Below are 17,750 nucleotides of genomic sequence, written 5' to 3' on the forward strand. Positions count from 1 at the left end.
TACACCAATGTAAATTGGTGTACTTTGGTAAATAGGCTACTAATTGCACTATGGGGCGACATGGCTCAGGAGGTAAGAACGATTGTCTAGCAGTCGGAGGGTTGCCGGTTCAAAACCGGCCTGGGCGTGTCGAAGTGTCCTTGAGCAAGACACCTAACCCCTAACTGCTCTGGCGAATGAGAGGCATCAATTGTAAAGCGCTTTGGATAAAAGCGCTATATAAATGCAATCCATTTATTTAATTGTATTGGCCTATTTGTCAAGGGCTAATACAATTATGATATTCTTGAATACGAAGTATAACCACAGTATCATAATTGTATTAGCCCTTGATAAATAATTAAAACAGTGCTGTTAGTGCCCTCAGACTTCAGGTCCCCCTGCACTGTATGTTGCTGCTTTGTTTGAAATAAAACCTGCTAGCGTTTACCCTAGTAGTCTAACTAGCTAGTCATTATACTCAGTGCTGGAGCCTATCCCAGCATGCATTGGGCAAGAGGCAGAAATATACCCTGGAGAGATTGCCAATCCATCACAGGTTTAGCCCTGTCCTGATCCGCTTGTATTGAGCCCATGTGAAATCCGATACAGTACATGCAGTAACTACAGCTATGTCACAGGATTTCGATTTTATTTATGTATTTATTTAACCTTTATTTATACAGCTGCAGTCTCATTGAGAGAAAACCTCTTCCTCTAGCGAGACCTGTTTCAAGTAGGCATGAAGACTCCGGTCATGAAAAACATTCAATATTTTTATTCAGGTTTAATCATTGATGAACATTGATCATAAACTCTACTGAAATCTACTGAAAAGGTTTCAAGCAAAATAAACATTAAGAATGTCAATCCATTGTTATTTACAGTCATGAAAGGAAATTAGTTCACTGCAAGAATAATTCCGCATTCTCCCTATCAGTTGCATTCACCCACAGAATATTGCACATTGAAACTAATTGTTTATACAAAGATGCAATAGACAGAAGTAAGATTTCTAAATCATCTACCATGCACTCTATTGCCAGTATAACACTCTTCATATGTTATATTCATATTTTAACCATCAAAAGTACATTGAACATTTACAATATTTACAATGGTCTGGGAATAATTTGGGAATTACTAGTAAATATATTATCTACATTTAAAATATAATTTTGTGTTAAAATATAAAAACATAGATCATGTAAAAAAAAAATAAAAAAAAAGTAAAAACATAGACAAACTGAAACAAACTTAAACTGAACCTCCTAAAAGTCCATTTTCTTATGTACACTTAAAAATTCCCTGACTTTTACAAGATTTAACAATAATTTTTCCCAGCCAAATATTGTACTTAGTATTTTACTGTAAAATTAATGATTCCCTGGATTTTACAAGATTTAACATTAATATTTCACCATTAAATATTGTAATCCGAATTAGTGAGTGCCTGTGTGTGATTGCATGTGTGTGTGAGAGCAAGAGAGAGCGCGAGAGAGTGTGCATGCATGTGAGTGTGAGACTGTAGAAGTGTGTGTGTTTGTGTGTGTGTGTGTGTGTGCATGTGTGGGTGAGAATGTACAGTACTAGCACAATTTATGGAAACCCCCATTTATAAACAGAGATGATTAATGCAATATTTTGCAACAATCTGACTTTTTGAAATAATAGATAATAAGTTTAATAGATATGTAATTAATGCAATATGTAATAAATGTGATATCAACATAAAATTAACATTTAGAAATAATTAGTATTTGTGTTAAATCTGTGTCATACCTACATATTTTAGCAGTCTATTGTATTTTACTGTTGGAAATTTTATCATCCGATTGATCATGTATTTCTTTGTCCAGTATTTTCTACATAAAATGATAATATTTATGCAAAGCAAATTATTTTTTGGCTTTAATACTTGTGCATTTCTAATTACTGATGCCCATTATTTAGCTAATTACTAACACTCCAACGAAAGAAAGGGCATAGATAAATGTTTAGCAAGAGTACTACATTTTTTAAATCACAATGTTTCCAAAATTTGTTCCCGTACTGCATATGTGTGTGTATGTGTATCAGAGAGACATAAACTCTACTCCAGTTGGCGCAGGGACACTGAGGAGTTATACACTCCAAATCCAGCGCAGAGGGGTGTGTGTTCAGTGAAGTGTGTGTGGAATCTGTGCAGTAGGGTCAGCGTGTCAGAGATGCTGTAGAAGGACAGAGTGCCGGCTGGACGGTCCACACACACTCCTACCCTGTACACACACACTCCATCACCATCATCATCACCACACACTCCCTCTCTGCGGTTGGGGGAGGGGGTGCCAGGTAGGTGTGTGCCGTTCTCATTGTGACTCACGGAGTAAGTCTGTTTAACATGCCTCAGGCTCCAAGAGTTTTTATTCCCTCCAAACAAACTGTCAGAGTCCTTTCCTTTCCTGCTGATTCCTTTGTATGCCACTGCTATATAAACCCCTCCTTCCTCAGACACACTGTACTCAGCCTCCCAGTAACAGCGCTCACACACACACTCTCTGCACATAACCTGGTGCCAGTTCTTGAATCTCTCTGGATGATCAGGATATGGCTGCTCCTCTCTCCCCAGTGTGTGGGTCACCTTCCTGTTCCCCTCAGACAGGGACAGTCCTCTGTTCGCCGTGTTTGGATCCAGTGTGAGCTGACAGCCGTCTGCACACCAGAGCCAAAAATGAGATTAATTATCATTATTAATATTCACCTTGTTAGTGAAAAGATAAAAAGCAGTGATAGAACCTGTGCCTTTGTGTGCATGATTGTGTGTTTCAGTTTGTGTGTGTGTGTATATGTGTAAGAGAAATTTTTCTGTAAAGTCACACACGCCCACACACACAGATACAGATACAGACACACACACACACACACACACACACACACACACACAGCACGAAAAGTGTTGTGCGTCAATACAGACTCACATTTCCTGGGTCCTGGTTTGGTCCTGTTCTCTCCTCCATTGTCCACACTTGTAACAGCAGAACAGAGAGTAAGTATGAGTGTGTTGTTGGATATCTAGTTTTATATTATTGCCTTTGATAAAGACAGAGACAGTATAATTTGATATGGCAAAGTTGCTCATAGTCCACACAGTATTCCATGGTTATTAAGTGGCCTGCTCTGTTTGACAGTAGGAATGCTGCCTGCTAACATAAGACCACTTCAATAAGAAAATTTGTCAGCTTTTAAATAAGCCAGCCATGTCTGACCCCCCTTCCACACCTTAACCAATCAGGTCAAGTATCCTCCCCTGATCATTCATAAAGTATGCATGGGCCAGAATAAGATCCATCCCCCTCTTTCAACTATTTAAAATGTGGATCTGTCTTTACTTGAGTGGTTGGCATCTGGGGGCATCTGGACCTTGCAGCTGGCTCTGACATTTCTTGTGTCTTGCATGGGGCATTTCTACATTTTCATCCCTGGTTTTTGGAATATTCTGCTGTATTTTGGTTTTTGAAACATTGGTCTTGTTTTATGGGGATTTTCTTGGAAGACAATGTATGTGTGAGTGTGTGTGGGGTGGCATGTGGAAACACTCTGTACTTACAGAAGTTTGAGTGTGTCCAGTTTAGTAACAGACGGTGCTCTCACTCCTGAGTCTTCTGGGTGATTGTATCTCAGGTCCAGCTCTCTCAGGTGTGTGTGTGTGTGTGTGTGTTTGTGAGCTGCAGTGTGGAAACTCTCTGTACTTACAGCAGTGTGAGTGTGTCCAGTTTAGCAGCAGACAGCGCTCTCACTCCTGAGTCTCCTGGGTGATTGTAGCTCAGGTCCAGCTCTCTCAGGTGTGAGGGGTTTGAACACAGAGCTGAAGCCAGAGAATCACAGCCTCTCTGTGTGACTCTACAGCCTGACATCCTGCAGGGAGAAGGACAAACACACGTTACAGCACAGGGCCATGCATATCAAGCACATGGCAGTGTGTCATGCACCCTCTACAGCTAAATATAACAGGGCTTTGGAATTAATCTTTATCAGATGAACAGGTTCATTTAATTTCAACAGGTTCAGTTCATTTTCTTCATTTTGAGGAATGCATAAATTTTGAAATGTTCTGATTTGATACTTCTCAAAAAGATGTTTAGTCCAAATTTAAATTACATTTAAATTACATTTAATTTAATTACATTAAATTACAAATGGGTGTATGGTATTATTCTAAGAAGAGGAAGAAAAGTAACTTACTGTTTCAGTTCTGTCAAATATTCACACATTCAAAACATTAACATTAGTGTTGTATTTTGTCACATTCAAGCCCTTTTTTGATTTAAGGGGGTTGTGTTAGAACTCACCCCAGTATCTGCAGTTTACAGTGTGGGTCCTCCAGTCCAGCAGAGAGCGCTCTCACTCCTGAATCCTGAAGCTCGTTGTCTCTGAGTTCCAGATCTCTCAGCTCTGAGTGAGGAGCACGTAGGACTGAGGCCAGAACATCACAGCAGCCCTCCGTGAGATTACACCAACCCAACCTGTGGAGAGTCCACACACACACACACACACACACACACACACACAAAGTTAAAATTAACTGCTGATTGTGACACTCATCCTATTTGTATACACATTCCTGCGATGTACACACAGAAGCAGGGAGGGGTTGTATAAATGAGATTCACTAAATATTCCAGTGGTTTTCCTACATATAGAAATCTTTAGCATGTGCCACGGCAAAATATGTGATACCACAGACTCCAGTGAAACCTTACATTCTTTCTTTCTTTTCAGTGATAGAGGAGTAAGAAGAGAGGGATGAGACTAATGTGGACAAAAATAATGCTGGGGGACACAGGAGTAAACAAAGAGAGAACGAGCATAATCAATAATTCTATTCAGTTCAGGTCACTCAGTACAGAACATTACTCACCCCAGTCTCTGTAGTTTACAGTTTGGACTCATCAGTCCAGCACAGAGCAGCTCCACTCCAGAATTTCCCAGGTTATTGTAGCTGAGGTCCAGATGTCTCAAAGGTGAGTTTGGTAACTGGAGAGCTGAGGCCACAATACCACTGGACTTTTCTGTGAGTCCACAGCTGTTCAGTCTGCAAAGAAGGTACAGTATAATAATATTAGATAAAATAAAGCATGTAATATTTGAAATGTAACACTGTTCAGTGATGAAGAGTTAATTGAGATTTTAAAATCAGTGTAGAAGATGTCAGTTTGAGGCTCTCACATTACAAAACTTTGGGCCACAGAACCAGAAATCCTATTGGGCCAAATTCTGACAGATGTAATTCTTACCCAAATAACCCATTTTCTTATATTGTCACTTGTCTTATGTCCTGCTGGACTAAAGTCTGAGGGGATGATTCACAAATGGTCTGTACGTCCTTTGTGACCAGAAAACAGCATTTAAACATTGGTAAACACATGTAAAACATGATTCATAAATCATTGGTAATGGGGCAGAGTAACAATTTGTAAAAAAAAACTTCATTGGATTTGGATACACCCCCTAATATTCATATATTATTCATTATGGATGAATTTTTTGGGGGTATTGTTTCAAAAATATATTTTAAAAATAGCTTGAGTGTTTCACAAATAAGAGATTCACTAATATTTTTGTAACTTACAAATAAGTGGTTCTCAAATAAATGTAATGGATCCACAAATTAGTGCAGCTGGTTCACGAATAAATGTAACTGGCTCACGAATAAAAATAATTGGTTCACAAATATGTTTTAGTTCTAGTTAACATGCTCTATCCAGCAGGTAATGTTATCTTACCTAGCAAGCCAGGGTACGCTACTTAACTTTACCTACCACACAGATTACGTTAGCAAACATTTAATTCTTCCAAGAACTAGCAGTGGAATGATTATCAGTTATCAATAACATTATCAATAATAGCTACGTAGCTACTTCAGTGGCTAAATTTATTGAAGGTAACTTCAACAGCAGAAATTCCAGGTAAATTTGTGTTGAAATTTAGATGCACAGTACCTATCCAGCAGAAACAGTGTGAGCTCAGCCATGATGACAAATTCTTCAGTACAGATCACTACTCACCCCAGTCTCCGGAGTTTACAGTTTTGACTCATCAGTCCAGCACAGAGCAGCTTCACTCCAGAATCTCCCAGGTTGTTGTAGCTGAGGTCCAGATCTCTCAAAGGTGAGTTTGGTAACTGGAGAGCTGAGGCCACAATATCACAGGACTTCTCTGTGAGTTCACAGCTGTTCAGTCTGCAAAGAAGATACAGTATAATAATATTAGATAAAATAAAGCATGTAATATTGGAAATGTAACACTGTGTTCAGTCATGAAGAGTTAACTGAGATGTTATGGTCTGTGATGCTCTGAATAAGATCTCTGTGTGAAATTTTCAAATGGCAAAACTTTTGACCAGAGAATCAGATGTCCTACTGGACCAAATTCTGACAGTTCTACGGATGTAATTCAGACCCAAATAGCCAATTTTTTTCATAGTGTATCTTGTCTTAACACAACAGTTCAGTCTGCAAATAAAGAGTCCATATATTTTTGTATGATTATTGTACAATTAAGAAGTGCAATATAAAACATGAAATGTAACAATGAAAGTGTTCAGTAATGAAGAGTGAAATTGAGAATTTAAAGGTGTATTATGCAGGATTCTTACCTTGAAAATATTATAAAATAATCATCTTAAGGCATATCTATGATGCAATGGCAATCTCTGTCTTTACACACTTTTGCAGAATTCATACACCTTGACCTGTATTTGTTATTCTAAAATGTGGGACTGTTTTTTTTTAATTTTTTAATTAATTAATTTATTTTTTTTATTATAAACCAAATTCTCACTTTCCCAAACATTTTATTGTACTTTATTGTACTATAAGTAATAGAAAGTGGTTCTGCAAATCATCTGCATTATTAATGACATAATACTCACATGGCCTTCCTGCAGATTCTGACTACTGGTAGCAGTCTCTGATGACCTGCTGCTGATGTGTTGTAGGTCTTCAAGTCAAACTCAATCAGGCTCTCCTCTGACATCAGTAACACAAAGGCCAGAGCTGAACATTGGTGTGGTTCCAGCTCTTTATCAGAGAGTGTTCCTGATCTTAGGGAATTTTGGATTTCCTCCACTAGAGAATTGTCATTCAGTTCATTCAGACAGTGGAACAGATTAATGGTCCTCTCTGCTGAAGATTCCTCTCTGATCTTCATCTTAATGTACTTGACTGTTTTCTCAATGCTCTCTGATCTGCTTCCTGTCTGTGTCTGTGGGTCGGGTACAGTTGATTTGCTTCCTGTCCATGGCAGTAATTTTTTAAAGAAAGTAAAAATAGAGTTACTATCAGATCTACTTCTTGTCTGTGGGTCTGATACAGGTGATCTGCTTCCTGTCAGTGTCTGTGGGCCTGGTACAGGTGATCTGCTTCCTGTCAGTGTCTGTGGGCCTGGTACAGGTGATCTGCTTCCTGTTTGTGTCTGTGGGTCTGGTACAGGTGATCTGCTTCCTGTTTGTGTCTGAGGGTCTGGTACAGGTGATCTGCTTCCTGTCTGTGTCAGTGGCTCTGGTACAGGTGATCTGCTTCCTGTCTGTGTCAGTAGCCCTCCTAACAGAGTCTGCGTGTAGTCCAGAGAGAGACCAAGAAGGAATCGGAGGAAAAGATCCAGATGTCCATTCTTACTCTCTAAGGCCTGATCCACTGCACTATTGTGTAACTCGGACAGCTGCACTTTGTCACTGTAAGGTTTTGATTCATCTGCACTGAGTACATTTCTGTTCTCACTTACTAATGAATGAAAGACAAACAAGGCAGCCAGATACTCCTGAATGCTCAGATGCACAAAGCAGTAGACTTTCTGCTGATCTAATCCACATTCCTCTTTAAAGATCTCTGTGCACACCCCAGAGTACACTGAAGCTTCATTTACATCAATACCACTCTCTCTCAGGTCCTCTTCATAGAATATCAGATTGCCCTTTTTCAGCTGTACAAAAGCCAGCTGTCTCAGTTTCAGGATCATTTCTGTATCTGACAGTGATATTTTCTTTCGATTGGTGCCAAGATACTTCTGATTCTTCATATTAGTCTGAATGAGCAGGAAGTGTGTGTACATTTCAGTCAGACTATTGGGCAGATCTCCACTCTCTGTTTCACCCAACATTGTCTCCAGGACAGTAGCAGAAATCCAGCAGAAGACTGGTATGTGACACATGATGTAGAGACTCCTGGATGACTTTATGTGTGAGAGAATTGTGCTGGCCTGGTTATGATCTCTGATTCTCTTTCTGAAATACTCCTCCTTTTGTGGGTCCTTGAACCCTCGTACCTCTGTCACCTGATGGATGCACTCTGGAGGGATTTGATTGGCTGTTGCTGGTCGGGAGGTGATCCAGAGGAGAGCAGAGGGAAGCAGATTCCCCTTAATGAGGTTGGTCAGCAGCACATCTACTGATGATGACTCTGTTATATCACAGCAGATCTCATTGCTTTGGAAATCTAGAGCAAGTCGGCACTCATCCAGACCATCAAAGATAAACACAATTTTGACTTCATCGTTGTCAATGTTTTTAATCTCTTTCAGTTGTGGAAAGTACTGCTGGAGAAGTTGCATCAGACTGAATTCTCTCTCCTTCTTTAGATTCAGATCTCGGAAAGGAAGAGAAAAGATGAAATCAATGTCCTGATTGGCTTTTCCTTCTGCCCAGTCCAGAATGAACTTCTGCACAGAGATGGTTTTCCCAATGCCAGCAATGCCCTTTGTAAGCACAGTTCTGATAGGTTTCTCTTGTCCAGGTAAAGGCTTAAATATGTCATTGCAGGGGATTGCAGTCTCCTGGGTCCTCTGTCTATTTGATATTGCCTCAATATGTCTGATCTCATGTTCAGTATTGACTGCCCCACTTCCCCCCTCTGTGATGTAGAGCTCTGTATAGAGCTCGTTGAGGAGCGTTGGGGGACCCTGCTTCACGAAACCTTCAAATATGCATTCAACCTTCTTCTTCTGATCAATTTTCAGTGCCTGCTGGGCTCTTTTAATAGTTTTTTCTGAAGAAAGGAAATGTAAGAAACAATTATGTATATAAACTTTAGTCATTCAATAACAGATTTCAAGAAACAGTCAACAAATATAATTATGCAGTTAGTTTTCAAAGTATTTTACACACCTCAACCAGTGTGTTACTCATGTCTTGCTGTGGGTTAAACTTCTCTCAGTTTTAATCACCTTTGACAGTATGTTGCCTACCTTTCAATAATAATTTGTCATATATAGAACAAATTGGCAGAAAAAAGTATATACTGTTGCATTTATACAATCAGGATGAAGGGAAAAAACACTGACAATTTGTCAATTCTTCATTTTCATTCCTTTTTTCAGGTGTATGTAGTGGATGTGTCTTTGTGGTACAGTGATTTGAAAAAGAAAGTACACCATCTTTCAATTCTATGGTTTTACATATTAGGACATAACTAACCCTCATTTCATCCACACAAAGTCTTAACGGAAGATAAATCAAACATAATGTCAGATATAACAGATTTTACGTTGTCTTTATTTATTCAAGCAAAAATAAGGCACCATTAGTCTTCTGTGAAAGAGTAAGCATCACTGCCTCATGCTGTACTTTAATTTAAATGTTTTTCTGTACATGTTGTATGTGATGTTTTCAATATGTAAAATTTTCAGTGTCAAATCCAATTATATTAGCGTGAATGCTATAAATCACAACATTGTTCACTGTTAGATTTGTTTGCTAAACACATTCTGCATTCTAATTGACAGACAGTAGCAATGAGAGAACTCTTACTGTGCTGCTCATCTCTCTCCAGTGAGTCAGAGAGATCCTTCTGCTTCATGTTCTTCAGGATATGATGTGTGATCTTCCATGACCCCTCACTACCACAGGCCTCCAACATCTTCTCAGCTATGTACAGGGCCTCAGGATCCTCCTGCCTGCTCTCAGTGCATTCTGGGTAATTATCAATATGACTCTTGAACAATTTCTTCATCTTCATGAACTTATCCAGTGTAGAAGGATCTTCAGATAAACTCGTAAAGCATTCTGGGAAATCCTGGCTAAGATGGCTCAGAAACATTTTCAACTTTTCATCCTTCTTCAGCTTCATCAGAGTGTGCAGTAATGACTGAAATAAACACATGAAGAAGTGTGCTGTATCAGAATGACTGAAATAAATGTTTACATATTGAAACAGAATTTAACAAACAAATATAATTTAAAAATGTGTTTAAATTGTGTTAATAAAAAGTTAGCTTATTTTGTTGGTGTGATGTTACACTGTGGAAGGTTGTGACTAATATCTGGCAGAGGTGCAATATTGAGCACTAATGTACATTATGTATGAATATATCTTAAAGTTGTTACTTATCCAAATGAAAAGGTTCTACCAGAAGAACGTTTAAAAACTACTAAAACAATTAGAATAAATGAGTTATCACACCTGTTTTGGGAATGATCATTTTTCTGAATTCTTCTCTTCTGAACAACTTGACTCCAGTGACCCCTGCATCCTGTGAATAAATCTTGAGACTTAGTTTCCAGTTAAAGTAATTTTCTTACTGCAGCTCTAACTCACAGCACACCTGACTGCAATATAGAACATCACACCTACACCTGAACATGACACAATACACCCCACCTACACCTGAAAATGACATAATACACCGCACTTACACCTGAATGTGACACAATACACCCCACATACACCTGAACGTGACACAATACCCCCCACATACATCAGAAAGTGACATAATACCCCAACCTACACATGAAAGGAATTAAACAGTGTGTAAACCGTGAACCTGTGTAATTACCTTGAATCGCCTGTGGATTCCCCTTTAAAGACAATTGGATCATCCATTGAATGATCACTCTTCATAGACAGGCAGCTGGGTACAGGTGCCCCTGCTCTTTCCTCCTGGACCCTGTGATCAAATCATGGGGACAGAGCTTCCAGTTAAACTCATCCTCTTACTGCAGCTCTAATAAAATGTATTTGTATTGCGCTTTTTATGATGAACTGTCACAAAGACACTTCACAAAGAAACAGAAAACTAATTGGGCCAAACCAGGCCTGAAACCCCAAAAATCAAGGGACTGAGGTACAAACCTCCCTGGTGGGAAGAGAAACACTCAAATGGGTCCTAATGCACCCTACTTGCATATGAAAGGTACCAGTGAGATTGAAGTAGAATTAAATATTAGTGTCAGTATGGACCTGTGTAATTACCTTGAATCACCTGTGAATTCCCCTTTAAAAACAATTGGATCATCCATTGAATGATCACTCTTCATGGACAGACAGCTGGGTACAGGTGACCCTGCTCTTTCATCCTGGACCCTGTGAACAGAACACGGTGACAGAGCTTCCAGTTAAACTCATCCTCTTACTGCAGCTCTCTCACAGCACATGGAGACAGAGCTTCCAGTTAAACTCATCCTCTTACTGCAGCTCTCTCACAGCACATGGAGACAGAGCTTCCAGTTAAACTCATCATCTTACTGCAGCTCTAACTCACAGCACATGGAGACAGAGCTTCCAGTTAAACTCATCCTCTTACTGCAGCTCAAACTCACAGCACATGGAGACAGAGCTTCCAGTTAAACTCATCCTCTTACTGCAGCTCAAACTCACAGCACATCTGAATGTGACATAATACGCCCCACATATGTCCGAATGTGGCATGATACCCCACCTCCAGCTGGGTTCTACCTTTTCTGACACTCTAGGTGAGAAACCTGGGGTGGGACGGGTTGCTGGAGATGAGATAGTAGTTGTGCACCTGTTTGGTGCCCCCCGGACAGAGGGCGCTCTAGGCGACCACTGATGGCATCTATGCCTAGAACCAACCCTGTCCCACCTACATGTGTATGAGACATGATGCATTCCACCTGTACCTGAAAGATGACAGTCAGATATAAAATTAATAAGTAGTGTCAGTATGAACCTGTGTAATTACCTTGAACCACCTGTGAATTCCCCTTTAAAGACAATTGGATCATCCATTGAATGATCACTCTTCATAGACAGGCAGCTGGGTACAGGTACCCCTGCTCTTTCCTCCTGGACCCTGTGATCAAATCATGGAGACATAGCTTCCAGTTAAACTCATCCTCTTACTGCAGCTCTAACTCACAGCACATGGAAACACGTTTCCAGTTAAACTCATCCTGTTACTGCAGCTCTAACTCACAGCACATGGAAACACGTTTCCAGTTAAACTCATCCTGTTACTGCAGCTCTAACTCACAGCACATGGAAACACGTTTCCAGTTAAACTCGTCCTCTTACTGCACTTCTAGCTCACAGCACATTAAATATATGAATTTATACCTATTTCTATCAGGGCTGAGGATTCCTGCTTTGGTTTCTGGCTCCCCAGAGAAATTCATTTTAGAAACAGTGCCTCCTATCTCAGGAGACCGGAACACATCAGATCAGAAAAGGATTCTAACCAACCTGTTAACACACAAAATAACAAAATGATGAACACATGCTTAGACACATAAATACAAACAGATACATATAGACTGCACTAGGGGTTGACCAATATGTTTTGGTTTTTTTCAAGCTGAATGGAAGACAATCCCTGCAGCAGTGCTTCAATATATATATAAAGCCTTCCCAGAAGAGTGGAGGTTGTTATAGCAGCAAAGAGTGGACCAAGTCCATATTAATGCCCATAATTTTGGATGAGATTTTGAATGTCAGGTGCCCGCATACTTTTGGCCATGATATACAAGAGGAAAAATCACCTACTTATCATAGCCTTATATCTTGAGAAATAAATCAGTTTCTTATCTTGAGTTACTGAACTCTGAACTGTTTCTTGTAAACCTCCTCTCAGGAGGAATTATGAATAAGGACATAGGTCAATCTAAGAAAAAATTATAGTAAATCTGAGAAGAGCAGGAGAAGTGTAAGAACATTGTAAGAGCTTATATTGTTACCTTAGTGAGCCATGTGAAGGATTATTTCTAAGGAGCAGAATTTCAGAAGGATGAGAAAATACTCAAAATCTCACAAGGTTTAGAATGGAGCTCATTATTGTCTGGTAGAAGTAAAACTGAAAGAGAAGAGATCTAGTTTTGAATTCTTAAAGAAATAAACCAAAATAAATTGAACGAAAAGCATATAAATCTAACTTAAAACTTTTTAATTACTTCTTGATTCTCGGTGGACAACTAGTGTTCAGGGTGTAAGCTCTTAGCTAAGCCTATTACACCTAAATAAACATTTTATTGTCAGCATTTTCAGCTTTTACTGAATTAAATGCATTAATGCCTCTAAACGTGCAGATTACCAACCCCCTCATACCCCTCCCATCTTTAACATCTCTCCCTTCTCCATCCCACCCCACAACAGGCTACTTACTGCGTTCTGTTATTCCATTTCAGTCCTTCCTTACTCTCATCTGTCCTTAAAATGGTGTTTACTCTTGTAATGCCCACTTAATTGGACTTTGTGATGTACGCAATCTGTTTATTATTTTATTACTGGGTGAAGTGAATGATTGCTTTATTTGTTTGGATAAAATGAATATAGGCCTATCCTAATAGGCTCACCGGTTGTCCCTCTTTGTATGGCATACACTGCCTGGTATGCCATAAAAAGTTTCTGTTTGTTACAGGGGAGTTTTGCCTTCAGACTTGTAATCAGAAAGTGAAGCTGTTCAGTTGTATTCAGGCTGGGTGATTTGACTATGCCACTCAAGATCACTCCCCTTTTCGGCTCTGGAAAAACTCCTTGGTTGCTTTAGCTGTGTGTGGAAATTCTATCAATGGCATGTCACAATGAGTACATTCTGCCCATATTCTATGTTTGATCAGAAACAGGGCCGGCCCTTGGCATAAAGGCTTTACGCGGTTGTTTAGGGCCATAACCGCTAGGGGGGGCCACACGACCACGAGGGGGGGCCACACGATCCAATGTTTATCTGAGGTAAATAACGTAAACTTTTCGTAATTACGTTTCGTAATCCCCTATCGCGGAACTAGCGATATAAATTAAAAATGGAATGGCAACAGAACCAAGAGAATCCCCCCTCCCCCTTTGATAGGATCCAACAGCACCCCTCCCCCCCACCCCGCTCCACAGATTCCAACAACACCTCTCCAAACATCAACCTCACACCGCCCCCGCCCCCCCTGCTCTAACACATCCCACAGAATTGTTTCAGGGCCACCAAAATCCTCGGGCCGACCCTGATCAGAAATCAAAACCGCTTGAGTATACAGCACAAATTAACATTTTGACTTCAACTTGCCAATACGTATGAGTACTGCATATGTATATTTGTTTATCGAGGCCAATAAAAATAAAAAATAAAGATGTTTGATTCTACATAAACACTGTCTAGAATGAACAGAAAGCAGAATACAATTACATCAATTCTGATTTTAAGAATTAGTGTATTAAATATTATCCTACACTGGATGGAACTGAAAGAAAAGGCATTTTTTCACAAAACCACCGATTGAATGGATGATTCAATATTGATGTTGTTTAATAAACAATTACCTCAATTTAATTGAGAAATACAAACGCAAACATTAAATCCATGAATATTAGGGCAGAACTGAAAACGTTTTATCTGGCCCCAGATGGGAATATTTGTGTAAAGGCTGTGACCACTTATAAGACACTCCATTTTAATCGCCATTTTATTGCCAGCTTTTCAGTTTTACTAAATTAAGCGTATTAATACGACTAAACTTGCCCATTCCCAACCCCCTCCCACCTTAAACTTCTCTCCCCTCTCCATCCCACTCCACAACAGCATACTTACTGCGTTCTGTTATTCCATTTCAATTCTTCCCTTTTCTTCTCTGTCTTCAAAATGGTGTTTGCCTTTGAAATGCACTTTTAATTGGACTTTTGGACTACCACAACAACAACACATGATTTTATTACTGGGTGAAGTGAATGATTGCTGTACAGATTTTTTTTTTTTTTTTGGTTATGTTAGGACAACATCATTTATTTCTTCATTCAAATCAGAAAAAATGTGTCTGACCTGTAGTTTTGCTTTATTTTAAATTGCTTTATTTTAAAAATAAAAAGGAATTATCAACTGAATTGTCAACTAATTTGTCATGATTGCACTTTACTGATGGAAAATGTTGGCAAATGTGTCCAAAAGTACACATTTACAGGAATTGTGACAACTTCAGTATGTCATTCAACGATTATGGCTTCACGGGCAGGATTAGAATATTGACAGTTTGGCAGTCAGCTCTACTATATTGAGTGGAATCTGGAATGAAACATCTATGGTGCAGATTATGATCTGGCAAGATAGCTTTCAATTCAAATAAACTGGAACATGCAGCAGTGGAATGGCTCTAACCTGTTAAAGGTGTGGTGTTGTCCTTCTATGATATATTCAATGAGCATTTCTCTGGGAACAAACTGTATGGAACATAGAACTCGGGGCATGTAATGAAGAGATTGACTGGGGAAGGGTTTAGGATAACACTTTCTTTTCATTGAGAAATATTGTTCATCAATTGACTCAATTTAAATGACCTGAATGATACTATCCTGTTGTAGTCTGTATTCCCGGTCACTTGTCTCCCCAGTACTGTCTCTGTGTCTGTGTTCCCTGAGCTGCTTCACTCCCCTGTACTTGTGTGATTTCACTATTCGGGTGGTTCCGGGTTTTCGTGGTTTCCCCCCTTCTTTCCAGTCTCGCTTTACTTTACTTCCTGCTTATTTCTAGTTTTACTAATTTCTACTAATCCCTACTAACTTATAGATTGTAAAGTACTAACCTCACTAATGTACTAACATGTGAATATTACTAATGGACTAACACACACTAGTTTTGGGTTTTTGATAGTTTAGATCACTATACTAATACATTAAACAGTCTCCCCTTTTCCATGCTGCGCTGTAGCTCCGCCCCTTTTCTTTCTAGCCTGCTCTAACGCTGAGTTCTGCAATTGCCTGCACCTGTCTCTTGCTCTAACTGCACCTCTCTCTCTCTGCACGTGTTTTACCTGCTTCACCCAGGCCGTCTATTATCATTGTTGTCTATGTGATTCCAGTCCGCGTTTTGTCAGTCCCCTGTCATTGAATTTGTTTTCCTAATGTTCTTCACCTGGATGTTGTTTGTTACTCCTCCCTCACTCACTTAACCCCTCCTTGATTGTTACCTTCCCCAGTGTATAAATGTCAGTCTTTTCCACCAGCTCAGAGTCAGAACCTTGATCGAATTCATTGTGCCGATTGTTAGTAAGCCTTTGTCTATCGAGATTCCTGCGACACCCCTTTGCCCGACTTCGAGTTTGCCTGCCCCTTTTGGTTTTGTTTGCTTCTGGTTTGACCTTCGCTTTGCCTTGACTTCTCTTTTGCCTGTCCCTTTGTACCTTCGCCATTCTGATCTCCTGGTTTTTGATTTTTTGCCTGTCTTTTCACTATTCTTTTGGAAACTCGATTCGGCACCGTCCTCTCTCTGATTACCTGGCTTCGAACCTAGGACTGATTAAAGACAACGTTTTTTGGATTTCCCTGGTCTGCGTGTGGGTCCTTACTCAGAACATAACAGTATCCTGTGAAATGGACACTATATAATGTTATACCCTGCATTTTGTGTTGTAAAATCCCAATAAACAATTACTTATAAAAAATTATAGCACAGAAATTCCCTGCTGCATGTTTGTAAGCCACATTTTAATGCAATTATGGAAGGACTTCATATTTACACACAGTGAAATGTCCAGTGTTAATTCAGCTCTCACAGTGTACATATGAGTCTAATTGGGACCATATGTACTCTGTAAGTACACTAAACATTTGAATGCAAAAAGCCTTAATGTTAACTGCCGTTATGCATACGGGATTTATTTTACAATATTATCCTTGACCTAAGGGTGGCGCTAATGCTCTGAAAATCTTTTTTTTTAACAGCCGCCTTTTCAATGTAAAACGTGGATATAGGCTACAAACGTAATTGGATAGCTACTTTGCAGATATTTTCGTCATGGGGAATTCAGTTACATAGGTTATGCATAGCTTTGTGATGTAGGCCTAAAATACGTTTAAAGAAGAGTACTGCTTTCAATGCAGCACATTACAGAAACTAAATTTTTTACAAGACTTATTTTATATATTAATTATTTTATATATTGCTTTCGTGTGGGCCGACAGTGAAATGTTCAGTGTTATTTAAACTCTAACAGAGTAGGCTAGCTACACATTAATCCAACTGGGACCATATATAATCTGTAAGAGTTCATTTTACACTTAACATTTTAATTTGTATGGTGTACCTTAATTATTCACACATCCATGAAATAATGTCAGATTTTAAATCACTAGAACTACAGTTGCATTTTTTCGAATTTTACGTATGAATCCAAATAATTTTGCTGTTTTCAAATTGGTTACCAATACATCAATACAAAGCTACAAATTAGGCCGACTTGTTCGTTGCTGCCAGCATGCTGTAAACTTTATTGATTTTTCATTGTTTTCATTGTTGCATGAAAAAAAAGGTTTCCCGACGCACCGCGAAAGAGTGTTCCAAGGAAATGCAACTAAAACGCTAACTGACAACGCCATAACCCTTGTGCCAGTTAACCTTAATAGAGCAAATTAAAAATTAAGTACGTTTATGTGATATGATTATTTGTCATAATATTCTATCACAAAAAACAAAAAGGACTGAAATCGTAACGGTTGCTTCATCTGTTCCTAAACACTATGCAAAATAGTAAGCTGATTGAAAGCGGTTGAAGAAACTGTATTTTTATGGTGCTTTGGGAGTGACAGATT

At 39.2% G+C, this 17,750-nt stretch overlaps 2 protein-coding genes and 1 long non-coding RNA gene across 3 annotated transcripts; all 3 read right to left on the reverse strand.

Moving 5' to 3' along the window:
• Window positions 1–672: 672 nt before the first annotated feature.
• On the reverse strand, window positions 673–5,989 carry LOC135241257 (tripartite motif-containing protein 16-like). Its single transcript, XM_064311491.1, has 5 exons — window positions 5,958–5,989; window positions 3,863–3,873; window positions 3,566–3,698; window positions 2,937–2,983; window positions 673–2,670 (listed from the first exon to the last, which is right to left on the reverse strand). The coding sequence occupies exons 1-5, from the start codon at window positions 5,987–5,989 to the stop codon at window positions 2,072–2,074; spliced, it is 822 nt and encodes a 273-aa protein (XP_064167561.1). The 3' UTR covers window positions 673–2,071.
• A 17-nt stretch (window positions 5,990–6,006) lies between these two features.
• On the reverse strand, window positions 6,007–10,094 carry LOC135240985 (protein NLRC3-like). The gene is made up of 3 exons (XM_064311071.1): window positions 9,761–10,094; window positions 6,890–8,999; window positions 6,007–6,197 (listed from the first exon to the last, which is right to left on the reverse strand). The coding sequence occupies exons 1-3, from the start codon at window positions 10,077–10,079 to the stop codon at window positions 6,020–6,022; spliced, it is 2,607 nt and encodes an 868-aa protein (XP_064167141.1). The 5' UTR covers window positions 10,080–10,094; the 3' UTR covers window positions 6,007–6,019.
• A 691-nt stretch (window positions 10,095–10,785) lies between these two features.
• LOC135240986 (uncharacterized) lies at window positions 10,786–12,548 on the reverse strand. The gene is made up of 3 exons (XR_010325846.1): window positions 12,306–12,548; window positions 11,202–11,312; window positions 10,786–10,896 (listed from the first exon to the last, which is right to left on the reverse strand). It is a non-coding gene; the product is annotated as an uncharacterized LOC135240986 (long non-coding RNA).
• Between the last annotated feature and the right edge of the window lie 5,202 nt (window positions 12,549–17,750).

This window comes from Anguilla rostrata, chromosome 15, assembly GCF_018555375.3.
Source record: "Anguilla rostrata isolate EN2019 chromosome 15, ASM1855537v3, whole genome shotgun sequence".
NCBI classification, from domain to species: Eukaryota; Metazoa; Chordata; class Actinopteri; order Anguilliformes; family Anguillidae; genus Anguilla; species Anguilla rostrata.